General features: G+C 39.5%; 1 protein-coding gene across 4 annotated transcripts in view; it reads right to left on the bottom strand.

Moving 5' to 3' along the window:
- Nucleotides 1-5,374: 5,374 nt before the first annotated feature.
- The window catches only part of LRBA (LPS responsive beige-like anchor protein), a 404,059-nt gene continuing 392,464 nt past the window's right edge, over nucleotides 5,375-16,969 (bottom strand). For all 4 annotated transcript variants that reach the window (XM_026847510.1, XM_026847512.1, XM_026847511.1 and 1 more), the window contains 3 exons: nucleotides 15,988-16,202; nucleotides 9,283-9,434; nucleotides 5,375-6,913 (listed from right to left, as the gene is read on the bottom strand). In XM_026847510.1, the coding sequence (XP_026703311.1) occupies nucleotides 6,823-6,913; nucleotides 9,283-9,434; nucleotides 15,988-16,202 (458 nt within the window). In that variant the 3' untranslated portion in view covers nucleotides 5,375-6,822. The remainder of the gene's footprint in view (nucleotides 6,914-9,282; nucleotides 9,435-15,987; nucleotides 16,203-16,969) is intronic.

Raw genomic sequence — 16,969 nt, 5'->3', positions numbered from 1 at the left:
TAAAATATCATGAGACAAACATTGGAGATGACAGAGGGAAGGATGGTTGGTTTTGCATCGAGTTTGTTATCCAACTTGCAGGCTGCAGAGTAGTGTTTAGATAATACGAATTTAAGTAAAGTGACTTGGGATGTAAACATGAGCACTGGACATTTACTTGTAACAAAGACTGGAGTCAAGGAAGCCTTTTTGTTCTAGCCATTTTCTATCCTAACCACAAGTGTCCTAGCCACACCTTTCTCCAGGGTCAGACTACCTGTTAGAAAGAATAAAATGACTTTGGACCTGTGAATGGAAAGCCTGCTGCATGTTATCTAAGCTAGGATGAATAGAGCAGCTCCTAGTTCTAGGGTGAGCTGATTACAGAGAGCTGCCATCAGTAGCTATCAGAGGTTTGCCAGTGCCACCCCCCTGTTCACCTGGTGCAGGCACTGGAAACAAGGCTTGGGGAGCAGCTGTCCTTAATCTGCAGTCACGAGATAGATGAGGTTTTATCTTTACCATAATGCTTAGTTCAATAGAGTATGTATTCAGCTTATTCTTTTCCTTTGCTCGTTCTTATGAATTGGTCATAGTTCATTTTCTTTCTTAGCTATACTTTCTACTAGAATTGTAAAAGAAAGACCTGCAATAAACTTTCTTCATTAAAAAAATTTTAAAAAAAATGTCATTCATTTCTTTGAGAACTCTTGTTATTTTGTCAGTGAAAATGTCATCTTACTCTCACAGGCGAGACTGAACTGTTAAGGAACCTACCAAAAAGATTTCATAAAATTAATCTGAGGGTTGCCCATTTAAAGTTTTTTGACTCCTATGGAAGACATAGGTAGTACATGACTGAACATGAGTGTTTCACCTTTTGAAGAGGCAACTAAAGACCAAAAAAAAGCTAACTGATAACTTAAGGTCATGGTAGGGCTGAAAGATATACGGCATCTTGGTAAAAAGGGGGGCAAGTAAAGGTATGAAAACATTACGTGTCTTAAACTACGATAAAATTGGCTACAACAATTCATTGTGAATTGTTTGTTACAGGTTCACTGGAATAAATCCAAGATATCTGAAGAGGCTGGGAATGGCCTTTGTATAGAATTATGTACACTTATATTTTGGTAAAGTGCAAAAAATATGGATAACACTCTAACCTTACTCAGAACAGAAACTAGTGAGAGTCCATTAGCTAGCTGTATGTGCAGTTGGTAAATTCTGTAACCAGTCTTAGCTTAAGCTAAAGAAAGGATGTGTAATTTCAGAGAAGCAGGCTTCAGATGAAGCAGGGAGAAGGAGCACCCGACAGCCTGCTGAGTTGAGAGACAGGAGCAACAGTGATGAACGCTGGGTTGAGTCCTGTTTTTTCCTAAAAGGATAAATATTCAGCTGTGCAAAGCCTAGATGTTTATTTTACAAAGAAAAAAAAATGTCACGGATTAGCAGAGATACCTAACAAGTTGTGCTCCACAAAAGCTCATGCATATCTAAAAGAAAGGATGATAATTTGCCTGGTCACCAGCTGCCCGTTATAAACTATGACTGTGTCTCATGGAAGAGAGTAAAGACATCCATTCCCTGAATTCATGCCCCCAAGTTCATCAACATCTAAACATTCTTAGACAAGTATTTCAATTCACAGAGCAGAGACAGTTGATGGGCTATGCCAAAACACCTGTTTAAAAATAGTGACAGCAGCTGGAAATGATGTGGCCAGCATAATCAGATAAAAACATGGGGTAGCTGGACAAGTTCTCAACCTCAGGAAAGTTCTGTCACTACTCTGGGCCTCAATTAGTTTCACAGATGTGAGATCTGTGGGTGTACAGGTGCTGTGTATGTGCCGCTCAGGGTATCACAGTTTAACATCAAAATGAAGCCATGGTGGTGAACACTAAAACACTTAAACCAAAGAGAATACTTAGGAGCTCTCATTATCTACCGTGCTTTCATTTCATCCTTCTCGCTTTGAAGAACCATCAGTTGCTGGAAGAAGGCAAAAACAGAAAAGAAATTGTAAAAAAGAACTATGACATCCACCATAAAGGGAAAGAATTATTACAGAAACTAAACTCAAGTTGAATGTTTGTCAAAGCGGACTGTCACCTTTTTTTGTTTCACAAAAGTAGCTGAAATTCATGCACCATTTTGAGAGATGTTGATTAAATGCCAGGTTTCTTCAAACACTCAGCAGCGGCAGCACAACCGCAGCCATGCCTACATTTTACAAAATGAATTATTTTTAAAAAGTCTTTTTCAAAATCTCCCATCTTTTTGAACCTGAACCGTTGTTCATAAATCCCAACGGAGCAAACTCCCGCAGTTCCAGAGCTGAAATCCCAGGACTGAATCCTCCCCTGTTGTAAATCTGCATAACAGCAGTAAATTCACTGGGATTCCCATCAAAATGTACCCTTGCAGACATTCACCCCCATTCCTGAACTCGTTAATGACAATTATATTGCCAAAAGACATTAAGGTAGATGATGGTTTTGATGATGATGGTACTTTTGTTGGCTCGGGTTTACAGCTACTCATTAAGAATATTTATGTAGGGCAGTACATCTTAGCTTGGACTACTTTAGTAAAGATCTCTTGGTTTTAGATGCAGGGTTCCCCCATCTAAACTGAGTACTTGAGGAGAGGAAGTAATGACTAAAACTAACAGATTGCAAGGGTAATTTGTCCTATACTGAATAAATATTTTATGGTTTTAATATGGAAATTAATATGGATATTAATATGTAGGATATCAGAAAGTATTTTTAACCTACTTCTTACTCCAGATTTTCCTTCTCTTCTGCATTTTTTTTTTTAAATAAACCAAACCAAACTACAGGCTTTTCAACTACAGTAGAGTGCACCCAGTACACTGGGGACTGAGGAACAAGAGGTGTGAAGCTTTTTGTTGGAAGCTCAGTGTGTTAATTCAAGCAAGCAGGTCTTCTAAGATCTCACTGACCTCTCTCAGAAACCAAGCTCTGTGATTTCAATGTGTGGTGAGAAGACGACGGCAACAATGGTAATTCCCAGGTAACACCCACTGCCGCTCTATGCTTAGAGATCGCACTGAGTGTTGAGGAAAGGGGCTGCCAAAACACACGATCCGAGTGATGAGGGTGTCAGCAGGCACCAGACATATCGTGTTGCCTCTTGGAGAGCCCTGGTGAGGCAGGAGATGCTCCGGCACCCTGGGGGAGACCAGGAGCAAGATCCTCGATGATTTCCAACAGGGATCACAGCTTTGGCCTTTGTGCAAAAACTCCAATTCTCCTAATCTACTTGACGTGACAAATGTTAGCCAGGAAGCAGTAATAACTATACCACTGCCTGCACGCTCACCAACCAGGGGTTCAGATTCCTATCCGCAGAAATTATTTTGGTCATGTTGGGCTAAACCAATAAATTTGCACAGCAAGCAGCAAATTTTTATTTTAAAAGTCTCATTTAAGCCTGGTTTTCATATCTTATCTTCCCCCAGTAGTCACTGATTGATAATGTTACTGAAGTATTTATACACTTTTATATAAATTTACATATTCAATGATCTTTGTTTTGCACAGTTTTAAAACGGGAAATCATACTTCACATTTACTCTCTTTCAAGCTACGTTCAAACAGCAATTGGAAAGCAACAGAAATGCACAAAACTAGGAACCTATCCAACATGCTCGTTGAGTAGAACTGATTTTTTTAAGATTAAAAAGAGGCAAGCAAATTAAACACTCCTACTGCAATTACTTTCAATGTCTAATGCATGCAAGTATGTATCTAGTTGAGCTCTTCTGTCAGGAATGCTTTCCAGGTGGGAGGGTTGTTTTGTTTTTAAACTAAATTAGCATTGTTAAAAATGCTAAGGGACTGCAGCAGCAAGCTGCCGTGCAGCCATCCACCAAGAAGTTTTTCCTCAGCTGTTGCTTCTGTTCTTGATTCTCCCACAGCTGTAGCCCCTTTCCCCACTACCAAAACCCCACCACACACACAAATCCAACACAGAATTTCAACAAGGTTTGGTCCTGCACCTGGGTCCAACAACCCCCAGCAGCACTACAGGCTTGGGGAGGAGTGGCTGGAGAGATGACAGTGGGAAAGGACCAGGGTGGGGCTGGTCAACAGCCACCTGAATATGGCCCAAGGAGCCAAGAAGGCCAGTGGCATTCTGGCTTGTATCAGCAATAGCGTGGCCAGCAGGGACAGGGAAGGGATCTGAACTCTGTGCTCTGATGACACCATCACGTCTTGCCAGATGCTACAGCATTTATATCAGCAATTTTCACAAAATGGAAGGGATTTCAAGCTGCTTACACCAAGTATTCCCCCACAAACCAAACTGCAGCACTGAGCAGCCTTTGCTCTCAGCAGCAGTAACCACTGCTTTCCACTTTTGCAAACCACAGCCAGTGCCACGTCCGTTTGAACTTGCCAGAAAAGAAGAAATCATGGGACTGTCACCAAAAAAATGCTGTTTGTAAACGCTCCCTCTGAATTCTTGAGGAAAGAGAGGCCTTGGCTCCCCCTTTTCAGGAATATTCTGCAAATAACAGCTAGCTGAGGCCCAGCTGCAGGTTAATACCTGGCACCTGTTGATTAAAGAGTTCTCAGGCAATCCCTTTGACACCGGTGCTGCCCTGAACAAACTAACAAATACCTGGGTAAGTTGGAAATCCGACCCGTTTTCATCACTAAGAGCGTGACTTGGACTAGTTCAGCCCAGGTGAGCTCCCGAGTGCCAGGCTGGCCCCGGGGTGGTGTGTGAGCTGTTTCCCTTTACCTGTGGGAGGAGGGGTGTGTCCTGTCCTACGAACCAAAGTCACCAGCAAAGCAGCCCAGAATGGTGGCGCCTGCGCAGGCTTTTCCTCTTCTACCAATAATCAAGTGTTTCCTAAGTCAGCAGGAGACAACAAAGAGAAGACTTGCAGGATTTCCATTTTACAAAATACACCTTTGTTTGGGTTTTTGTTTTCCCCTCCACTTAACCTAGGAAACCCACCCCTGGCTTGAGAGAAACGCAAATTGCACTTCAAGAGCATAACACTTCCCACCCCCACCTCCACCCCCCAAAAAAAAAAAATCTTCTGATATAAGGCTATGAACATTGCTGAACTTAAGGAAGTGCAAAGTACAAGTTTTGCATTAAAAATGTTACTCTGGACACTTACCGCAGACATGACAGCTGTAGCCTTTGGCTTAATCAGATCATCCTGCCGGTGCACAAAATATAAACACGTAACTCTACCGACACCCACATCAGTATAAAAATGTAGAAAGCACAGAAAACTTAAGTCACCGTTGCATGAACACCAAAAGCACTTTACAGGCATTAGCACCTGTTTCCTCTTTTGTGAACATACACTGAATCATAAGAACTCAGTACTCCACTGAAGCTCTCAATTACAAATGTAATTTTATTTAATTTCTTCACTCAAACTGTATTTTCTCATTCCAAATCTTTACTGAAAGAGAGAGTAGTTAAACGCTTAGAAAAAACAGGAACTGCTCTAGTAGGCAGCTAGAGAAATGCATGTATCAATACAGATATGGAATGTAAATTTAAACTCATTTAGTTCACAACATACAAAGATTTTTCTGCAATACAGACTTACAAAACAGTAACAGTTCTTTTCACAAATAGTTTTCACAGAGTTCTGCACAGCAATCTTTGTAGAAAATAGATTTGTGCAACACCAAAATAACTTACTGTTCCTTAGTATAAATTATTTGTCATTTCCTAAAAGAAAGAGGTAATTTAATATGATTGGGCAGGATCTGACTGGATTTGGTGACAGCGAAATATAAAAGATATTGTTGCTATATGCAGAAAAGGAACATGGCATGTGCTACAGTACTGCAGGGGCTAGTTCTGGGAAAAAAACAACAGAAAGTTGCCTGCAAGTCTAGTGCTTCTGCTGCTGTATAGAGGTTGTGCACCAGCAAACACCTGCCTTTTTAGTGCTTTCACAGTCAACCAGCAGAAGTGTGCTTTGGTACTTGCACCTATTAAAAAAATACCTGCCTCTGTGTGGGGTTCTGGTTTGAGTTTAAAGTCTTCAGAACAGCCTTTCTGGTTTTGAGGAACAATCCTACATTTTGGTGTGCTTTGGAGGAGATGCCAGGTACAAGCTAGAAGGACTCACGCTCGATGTTAACACAAACTCTGTTCCCGATTTCTCTCTCTTAAATGCACAAAACATACAACTAAAAAAAGAACTAATAATCTAGGCCGAGAAACATGCTCGAATAGCAACATTGATGAAAGCGATTTGCAAAGTTTAAAATTACATTAACCATAATTTAAATAGAACCATTGATTCCCAGAAACTTCAGTGCTGATGTAGTACAATCATTGGGAAAAGTACGAGACAAAGTGGGGTACAGATAGCACAGATTGAAACTCCTCAAACATTTCCATTATGTTAAAATCATATATTCCTCAGGGTTATAGATAAAGCTTCAGATGGAAAATCCGTTTATTCATGATGTAGCTAGAATGGGAGTTTTAACCATCTTTACTTTAGGTTTCTTTTACATACAGGGATCAAAATAGACTTCTCATTATGACTAAAAATATAGATTTTTTTTTTTTTTAACTACAGAACCCAGCAGCTGTTTTTCTGCTTCTTTGCCTTTCCCCCAAAAAAGTCAAGCAAGGTCTACAAAAATAGCAATTAACTTTAAAAAATAGGTTGCTTCTTCCAGCAAATTTAAGTTACATTCAGCTGTAATATAGCGATTTATAAGGAACAAAGTTGTGGCAGGATACCAAGGGAGGCGTGCTGTGCTGTTTCCTCCTGACAACAGCTGCCCACCTCGGTGCCGGTCGTGGTCTCCGTGAAGGTCAGTATCTGGTTTGATACTCGTGGTGCCAGCGATTGAAATCATTGTAGAAAACCACTATGCTCCCAGACGCCATGCCAGTCATTATACACCTAAGGAAAGCACAACACTCTGTTTGTTAGTGAACCACCTCGAGAGACAGAATCCCAGAACCATCCAGGTTGGGAAAGCCCTCGAGGCTCCTCCAGCCCAACCATGACCCTCACCCTGAGCGTTCCCAACTCCCCCAGATCCCTCAGCGCTATGTGTGTCGACACGGCAAAGAGTTACATTGGTGTAAGCACGAGAACCCGAGGCAACGACCACCTTCCACCAAAGACAGACAGAGATGGAAGTGCTCCACAGACTAGAAAAGTCTGGCTTTAGGCTCCTTCATCCTGGGCTTCCAAATCCATCTGGAGCTGGATTTGAGTAAAACTGCTATCTCCACCACCTCTGACAGATTGATGGATGACAAAATGTACAACAGAGCACCACACAACAGTCTGTGTGCTCAACCCAACTGAGGGTTAAACAGAATTGGTTATCACTGTCCTGCAAGGCCACTCCAGATTTCCTGGTATAATTCCCTGGCTTGCTTGGTTGGTTTTGGGGGTATTGAAGCCCTGGTGAAGCAGCAAAGTGACAGAAGTCTCACAGAAGTGCTCATTTCAAATTCGCCTCCCCCATTTAAGCACATGATCAAGGAATTGGCTGTGAGCACAGGACTTCAGCTGGAAATGTTAGCGTTTGGGTTTGAAAGCAATCTGCAGGCTTTGATTGTTTTGAGAGTTCCTGAAAGCAACCACTGTGCTTTCCCACCAAGGCACTCTTTAAATTCCTTGCCCTTGGCCTGCTACTAGAGATCATTTAGATCTGTTTGAAAAGCCATGACCCTGACATAGCACACAATTACAAGAGTTTCCATATCATCTTTTCTACTGTCTCATACTGAAGTTTCGCAAAAATCAAAAGTATGAGGACGTATACAATTCTGGCATTTTAGGAAAAAAGTCTCAGAATGAAAAAAAAAAAAATTCAAAGTAAAAAGCTGTAATTTATCCTTCAAAAGAAAGACTAAATATGAGATAATCAAAACGTTGCATTTTGATACTATCACACTATGTCAAGAGCACCATTTTTATTGCTTTTATATTAGGTTAAAATGTCTTTTTACACAGTCAAACACATACCTTAATGCATACCAAATAAATTACTCCAAGCAATTATCTGTAATTTCTCAGTAATTACTCAGTAAAATACTCTGAATAAATCTCTTTGAGTTTCTCTGTCTTCAAACCCAAAGTGAATAGGTTCCTAACTTGAGCACATGGATAAATTTATAGATGTCCATATTAAGTTTCAGTTTATTGACATGCAAAGATTGTGTTGACAAGCCATTAATTACAGCTTAAAGATTCTGTAGATGGAAAATTTTATACATTTCAGAGGTCTAAAATTCAACTGCTGTAACTCCAGCTTTTGAAATATTTTGAACAGCAAGGGCTTTTTAATGGAAAACTGTTTCTTCCAAAGTGCCTGTAACCTCTAATTATGCTTAACAAGAAGAAGCTGAATAATTATCACAGATTTGGCTGGCTTGGATTTTTTAAAAAATTCATTTAATGTAAGTTTTAGAAATGTAGTCCCGGAAAAAAACATTAAAACATTCGGTTTGGAGTTCAGTAACTGGAAGGTTAAGAGCCTCAGCAATATGCTTTAATGCACAATGTAGACATTCTGAAGGGATTTAGGAGCCCAGATCTGCTTGAAAAGTACACAGGAACTCCACACCAAAGCAAATGAAATTTAGCCCGCAAGCTAAAAGTGTACAAATGAAATGATAAACATCCGTCTCATAAAAAACCAGTACTTTTGTGATAAAAACACAGAGGACTTTTAAGTACAGCTGCATTGAAAAGTGTAGTGTAAAAATGCAGTAACAGTATTAACTCATTGCCTTCAGTAGAAGGAATCTTCAAGGAGGGTCACGCTTTATGTGGATAAAATGATTTTTCTAGAAATGAAATTTAATATTTGCTTTAGCAAAGTATGGGTCTGTGGAGGGAATCTTATCGTGCAACTACTCTAACTGTTCTATTTTTAACATCAAGATCTGGAATCAGGAATGTGATTCGTATCCTAAGTGAAGGAAGGAACATGAAGAGCACATATGTAACCTTCCACCTCCACGTGACCCACAGTGGCACAGGCCAACAACCCAGCCTATCTTGAAAGTCTGCCAAAGTAAGATTTCTTGAATCTCTCTTCATTCCCCCAAGAGTTGAAAACCTGAAAAAGATCATCTGCCCTAAATATGACATGCTAGAGAGAAAGTTATGCAAGTGCAGAACTCTCAGTATAATCACCAGGGACTGTGATGCATGGAAAATCAAAAATCAGAAGAAAAACAAAAATGCAATTTAATTGTAAATATATATTTTTTTGATCAATGCTCACGAAGACCAGACTCTGCTCTAACCTTTGGTCGTAGGACAGGGCCATGGATCGGATTCCAGCATCACACCCTGGGTAAGCAAAGAGCTGCTTGAGGTCCCACATCTGCCACACCATGACAACGCCGTTGTCCCCACCTGTAAGCAGATACTGTCCATCTCGACTCAGCTGAATTGCCTGAGGGGAAATCACATGCATATTTGTCAGAGAATTACGTGTTGCTCTTACTCACCCCTCTTTCACATTCATGAAAAGTTTCATATTGGCAGCTGAACATCTGGGGAGACCTGATATCAATGCAAGCTTTTGGGAAGCAACATTACTGTTATGTTGTTTGACCCAGCAACAGAATTAATGTTACTAAACACACAAAGCTCTTGAATGCATTAGATGTCACTAGTTAAGTTTTACCTCACCTGTGATTTATTCCACTCCAAAGATCTAACATGAGGTCAGCTAAAGAAATTTATTTTTCTAATTAGCTAGATTTACAAGATCCAGCAGCACGGGCATTAAAATATAGTACCTGACATTCCCTCAAGGGTCTTTAATGCTAGCCTAGCAGCAGCAATCCTCCTTTTCTCTCTGGCAAAAGGCTGAATGATGGAGAGAACTGAAGTTAACAGAATTAATTTAGACCAGCGTTTTTAGATTCCTGCTCTGGATTAAGATAATGATCCACCCCTCTTAACAGAGACTGTGTTTCCTTTCATTGCCTGTCACTAATTGGTTGAATTATACCCTGCTTTTGCAGGCATCATGGGGACCGATGGCAAATCTACATTTGAAATCTTCATTTGGGATCCAGACCATGAAGCAAGATGGGATAGGATTGGTTTTCACAGTGAAGAGAGTCTTCAATCTATTTCAATATTTCTTGTGGCTGTTGAAAAAATTCATGATAGATCGAGTACCTGGAAGAGCAGCAACTTTCCTCAGTTACCTGATGACTATGCTAGATGATGCTATCGGATATTAAGATGATTAGAAGCAGGATAAATACTTCTCAAGGAGAGATTTTGACAGTTTAAATTAAGCAAAATGTGATTTAAGAGAACAGAACTCCAATTTTTATTAAAAAGTGATGCCGTAGCCAACCCTGGCAGCAGGAGATGCTGAGGCCAGCCCCGCTGCACTCCCCAGCACCCACAGCATCAGGAATATCAGAAGGTGTCTCTCTGTCCATTAATGATGGACCATTATTAGTAACTCCCGTAAACCCAAGGCTGCTTCTATGCTCTCCTGTTTCCAGACACTTCTCACTTCTCTTTCTGACTTCTGCTCCCCAGCTTGTATTCTGTTTTTTTCCCCTTCTCTGCTCTCTCCTTTTATTTTTGCATGCAATCCTCAGCACAGCAGCAGCCTATCACCTTCCGCATTTGAGCACATGGAAGGGCCAGAAACAACTTTGCTAGTTGTTTGCTGGATGATTTGCTGCTATCAAACAGAAAATAAGGAACTTTGCTGCTATGAAGCCTTATTATCTAGCATGAAACTCCTGATCCTACCTAATCCTTCACTCCATTACTCCTATATTCAATTCCGATTTTTCCTTCACTCTTTTCTGCCTCTTCTTGTCTTCTCCCAGTTGGACAAGTTTCTACATTCCCACCTCTACTTCTCCTCTCCTGTTGCCCTTGGGAGTGGTCAGTACAGAATGTAGATGCTAAGCACTATCTGCTGAATGCATTTAACCTGGGCTTTGGGAATCAGCTCAGTTCGGGCAACAAAATTCACATCCTTCACATTCATGATAACTTTCAGTTCCTTGACTCAAGGCAGGGAGCCACAAAACTTCAATAGAACAATGTCAAAATGGAGGATATGCAGAGCAGTAGCTTTTAAATTCCAAACACACACACACACACAAATAGATTGATCCACCTTAACTAAAACACTGTCACTGGAAGGGAAAGGAATCGCCTCAAGATGATTATGTATGAACAAAATTCCAGCTTACAGATTTAAATTTAGGAAACAGTAGAAAGAACTGAAGACAGGATCTTGCAAACACATCTCTCTGCTGAAGTCTGCAAGTATTTTGGTACTTGTGGTCTCTACTTCTACAGGTTTTCCATATGCAAAACCTGTAAGATACTGTGATTTTAAATTCCTCTGGAAAAGGAAGTTGTTTTTTTTTTTAATATACAGAATTTATAGTGCATGCGAAACAAAAATGAGAGAATCCAGAACACAAAAATGTTACGTACATGCAACATTAAAGTGTTTATACAGACTGCTGACAGGTCTAGAAACCAAAATATTCAGTGTACATAAGATACTGCTTGGTGAACAGCAATAATTGAAGTCAGACATATTGCACATCTGTATTTTTTATATTGCAATATTTTTATATATTGCCAAATATATCCTTTAAGAATTATATGACACGCAACACTTACATTAAGATGGAGTTTCTGCATTATATTATAAACTTTGAGTGTTTACTGCAACAGCTCCCAAGCAATCAGAATGAATCACATTGCTAAAATTTTATTTCACACAATAACTTTTAAATGAATGTAACTGAAATACAAACATACTGTAAACAGAATATTCTAATATTGAAAAAAAAAAAAAAAAAGATAAGCCTATTCCAGTTGTGTTTTGAATTAAGATAAAACCACATACATGTAAAATTAGATACAATAAAGCAGAATACGTGGAGGTTTCTTTCAAACACATCTAAGTACGGAAAATGGAATCCTAACCAAGGCTACAGTTTAGTGTTCCGAGCTGAAGCTTCTCCCCCCAAAAAACAAATGTTCAAACCAAAATTGCTTCTGTGATTTTCTTTCTACCAGCCTACAGAAATATGCTAAGCACCTCCCAAAGCACAGCCCCAAAGAGCTTGAAAAGTCATTTAAAGACCCTCTTAGAAAAGTATAGTAAGTCAGTAAGAAAGGGGTAGAAAACAAACTGAGATAAGGCTGTGAAAATTACCTAGAACTTGCATGCACCGAGTAGGTGATCATGAGATCTAACATACCACACACAATTATTAAAAAGATTATTCATTAGAAGCAAAAAATCAATATAGGGTGGTTTTCTTCTCAATAGCAATGGCAGTCTCCTAAGGGTATTTTCAAATTGCAATGAAGACCGTGACAAATAATTATTTGCTACACTTATAAAATTCAGCTGATGAAAATCCATTAACCTTATGGTCATGGTTCACTTGAATTTTATACTTGAGGCTTTTACTGAAGAAATGCTATATTAAAAGGCAAATTAAAGCCATTAATCTTTAACTCTTCCACTACCTGCAAAATGCAGTGGGGTTTGTGATCTTTTGATTAAATAAAGTATGGGCTTTGAACCCTTACTAATACCTATGCAATTTCACTAAGTCACTGGCTTGTCACGAAGACAAGATGTTGATTTATTTATTTTTATTGTTTATTAATAAATTTCTCAGCCACTTGCCTATATATGTATATATATGTGTATATATATATATATATATATGTATGAATGAAGGAATGAATGGAAGAAAAAGGTCACCCTGTCAACGTTTCCGTTTCATGACATGCCCTTCAAGATTTAACAAACGAAAGGATGCTTTTACTCCTAAGTACTCCAACTGGTATAGAAGATGACATGAATCAATTTTACTGTTCTGCTTTTCCCCAGCGTAGTTTATCTACGATTCTGCTAGGTATGAAACTGAAACAACTCTGCAACTAATCTTTCTCACAGCACGAGCTTCAGGCTCTCAAACAATCCCCAAAGCCCACAACTTCAGCAGTGTTCTAAAAGCTGTATTTCTGACTTGTATTTCCTTGGAAAGTCTCAAAACTTTGCACAAATCCCTTTTAACATCTTGGATTTTTGAAAGGCAGTGCTCTGTAAAAAGGCAGAGCTGACACTGTGACAGCTCTGGCTTACAGCAGCAGGAGTCTTGCGGGCACTTCCACATTTCAAAACAGACTCAGGAAAGGAAAATAAATTGGTTCCTCTGGGTGAAACAGCATACAGTCTTTGTTTAGGGTAAAATAACTTTACTTCTCAGAACAAGCAGACTATTTAGAGTTAAGTTATTCATTAAGATATCTAAACATAACATGGTAGATGTACTGTGATATGCCTAAGCTCCACTGAGCAATACAGTATTTAAAACAAAAACAGGTGGAAGGCATTGACTTGACCTTGAATTTCCCCAGAGCGTCTGAAATTTTTTAAGTGGTTTTCTAGTACAAAAATACCAGAAAGAAAATCAGGAGGTTGTTCCGAACATCCCTGTTGAAAAAATATTCTGAAATAATGCTCCATAATGAGCTAGGAAAATACAAATTGGAATGTTGCATTGCAGATTCAACGTTTAGGATCTTTTCCTTCCCTTTTCTACCCTGTTGGGGCAATAAGCCACAAAAAGTGTTTGTCAGCACAGCCCGTGGGTAGGCAGGATTAATTTTAAACACCCCTACTTTAATCATGCAGTTGCCACTTGCCTTCTAACATGATATAGTGCAGAAGCACTGGGCAAGACGCTGTAGGTTGTTTAAGCGTAAAGCCCAACTGGGACCACTGCGAGAGAAAGAAAACAAACCAGAACACAATAAAACCCAAACCTCCGTACATACGTAATTCTGGCCCACAGAGAGCGGAACTCCATTGCTTCTAGCAACATTCCTAAAGCTCTGGGTACTGACTGCAACACTACAGAAATTGTTTTAGTTGGCAAGGGATTTCTAGATATTTTACAGATTTGCTGGCCTAGCTGACAATATAATCACATCTGAAAGTGACAGATTATCAACATTATTATTGTAAAAAAGAGAAAACACTGTGACACGTACTTGCTTTGTGGAAAGAACTGGGATGAAGGGTAGGCTTAAAAATCTCAAAAAAGCATTTGTACAAGGACAGCCAAAGGTGCCATTCCAGAGAATTGAAGAAAGATGAAAAATTGAAGCAAGAATCTACATTAATTTAGAAAAATGGCTTGGGACAGAAATATACACATACTACTTCATTTTCCCAACCTCAAATCCATAATTGTGACTGCCACAGCATCCAAAAATCGAATGCGCTCTCACCTCTGCCCCCAGCACTCTCACTAAGGAAAAGAGACCTACACAGAGTGTTAATTCTGCATATTCCACCACCAATGTATCTGACATTTTGGAAACACAGAGATGCTTGATTAACAGAGTATAGTGCATGACAGAGTTTTAGAAGGTTTTAAGTGCAATTCGCTGAACTTCACTTGGGACACTTCAGTGGTAATGGAGCATTCACTGTTCTGTGTGAGTTATAAAATCGAAATAATGAAGGTCACAATTCTCTCAAATATACTGACGCATTCTTCTACCTTAAGAATTAAAAGTCAAGAGAAGAACAGGTGCAAATTTAAAAATGCAGACAATTTTGCAGAGTATCTGTAAGAATTTCAGTAATTCTGTAAAACAAATATGAGGGCAAGCAAGATTTTCTTCCTGAAACATCTACCTCAAATCAAGGAAAAACTTTGGAGATTTTTCAACTCACCACTGGAAATCCCAGCAGCTGAGTGGCTGGGCTATGCCATCAGATTATGAAAGTCAGCTTGGAGGCATAGTACTGCCATTATATACTTTACAACAACAGAAGTGTCCCCTTGCTGATGTTAAATCGTTAAACAGGTTTTATGCAGGAAACATTTTATTTACTGTGAGGATGACCAAGCACTGGCAAAGGTTGCCCAGAGAGGCTGCAGAATCTCCAGCCGTGGAGATATTCAAAATCCATCTGGAAATGGTCCTGGGCAACTGGATCGAGGTGGCCCTGCTTTAGCAGGGGGTTGGAACAGATGATCTTTAGAGGTCCCTTCCTGCCTCAACCGTGGTGTGATTCCGTGCCTCTCAGCCCACGACTACCAGCACAGAGACCGTAACTTCAGATAATTCAGGTAGCCTGAATGCAGACCCAGCAATGTGATCTTGCTTCATGTCTCTGCTGCATTCTGCAACTTTCAAGCAGATTTGGTAATGCTTGTTCATTTTTCTCCCTTCCCTTTCCTTTTTTTGCTCATTCAAGGAAAAAGTGGGAATATTTTTAATTCAAGGAAAGTATTCTTTTGACATTTTTGCTTCACTGCAGTAGAGCTGGCAGGTTCTGCTCTGCTTCATAGAAAGTATTTCATAGGAACTGTCAAAAGACCTGCTTTTTTGTATTATAAAATAATTTCCATAAAACTGCAAGCTTAAAATGCATAGTTTTGGATTTGCTCCACATCTCTTGCAGCTAAAGATGTAGAACCTAGCTGCCTGCTCAGCAAATGCCCAAGAGCTAAAGAGTTGAGATACAGACACATAGCTATCAAGTTCCTGAAGCTCAGCACAACACAGGCTATCTCAAGCTAAGATGAAGGAATGTAGACAGAGATGCCAAAAAAAGGGAAAACCAACATCCAAAACACCATGTCCAGTGACCTCCAATGACTCAAAAGTAAAGGAAGCAGCCTTGCTTCTGCTGGCCAGCAATCAGCAATGTTTGCATTCTTCGGTTCAAGGAAATGCCTACAGGGTACTCCTTACTATACGAGCAGAGGTATTTTAAAATTAAAACCAGTACTATTGGGAGTACATGGTCCCCTTCACTACAGTTTTTTCAGAATGCTGCTATCATGGTCTAGGACCAGATATTTCTATGGCCTGGCTATAGAAAGAGTCTCCCCGCAACTCCAACACTGACAACTTTTCCTGACGCTGGAAGTGACAGTCCTTGGCACGTAAGTGAGTACACTCACCTTTATCTTGTCATCTGTCTCCATAGTGGCTTGAAGTCTCCCATTCACACTGAATACACAGAAGAGGCCGTTTTCATAATATATGACACAGTGGCCTTCTCTTGAAGCTTGAATAAGTTTAGGTCTCAGGCAGCTTTCAGGACCTTCTAATGTTTCAGGACCTTCTAACGTTCTCAGTAGATCTCCATTCATAGAATGAATGAGGCATGGTCCTTCTAACGAGACAGAAGAAAATCTCTGGTTATTGACTTACATGTTCATTTAAAGACATCATATATCAAATAATAAGTAATGACTTCTACTTAAGCAATCACTATTGTAATACATTATAATGATTTTTACCATGTTTAAGTGAATGGCCTATGACTTTAAGGGTACCAGAGAGTAAAAGGAACAGCTTATCCCTTAGAAGTTTTTTATTAATGTATTTCAGAGAACCTATCAAAACTAATTAGAGACCTAACAGATTTTCTTCTGTGGATTTTTCTTTTAAAACTGGTACTTGTTGATTTTGAGAGCACAAAAATAAATGTACTAAATCCTAAAATGAGATTTGCAAAATACAAACAGCAGTAAGGATAATGAATTTACATACATAAGTGTCTCTATAAATGTATGTTCTCATATGAAGATTTTAAACCATGCACAATCCACCAAATATTTACTTTTTAATATATTTGGACAAATACCTGATTTGTATGGAAGCCACAAGTGTTCACATCAGAAACACACAGAGCTGCGTATGGTGAGCACACACAGCTTTGAAGAAGTGTCTCAAAGTTGGAAATACTAATGCAGAAAGATCCTAATTCTAAGAAACATCGAGTTTGAAAATAACTGTGGACCAGCAAATAGGAAAATGGTAACGTCCATGGAATCAACACCATTCTTTATAATTTGCCTGCCAAAAGCAGGTCTTTGAGAACACGAATGGGGCATATTACAGGCTTTGTAAGCAAGCTCAAAGAGCCTGAACAGAATT

Source organism: Athene cunicularia (assembly GCF_003259725.1).
Source record: "Athene cunicularia isolate RWA chromosome 4 unlocalized genomic scaffold, athCun1 chr4_part2, whole genome shotgun sequence".
NCBI lineage: Eukaryota > Metazoa > Chordata > Aves > Strigiformes > Strigidae > Athene > Athene cunicularia.
This window is presented reverse-complemented; position numbering and strand designations above follow the sequence as displayed.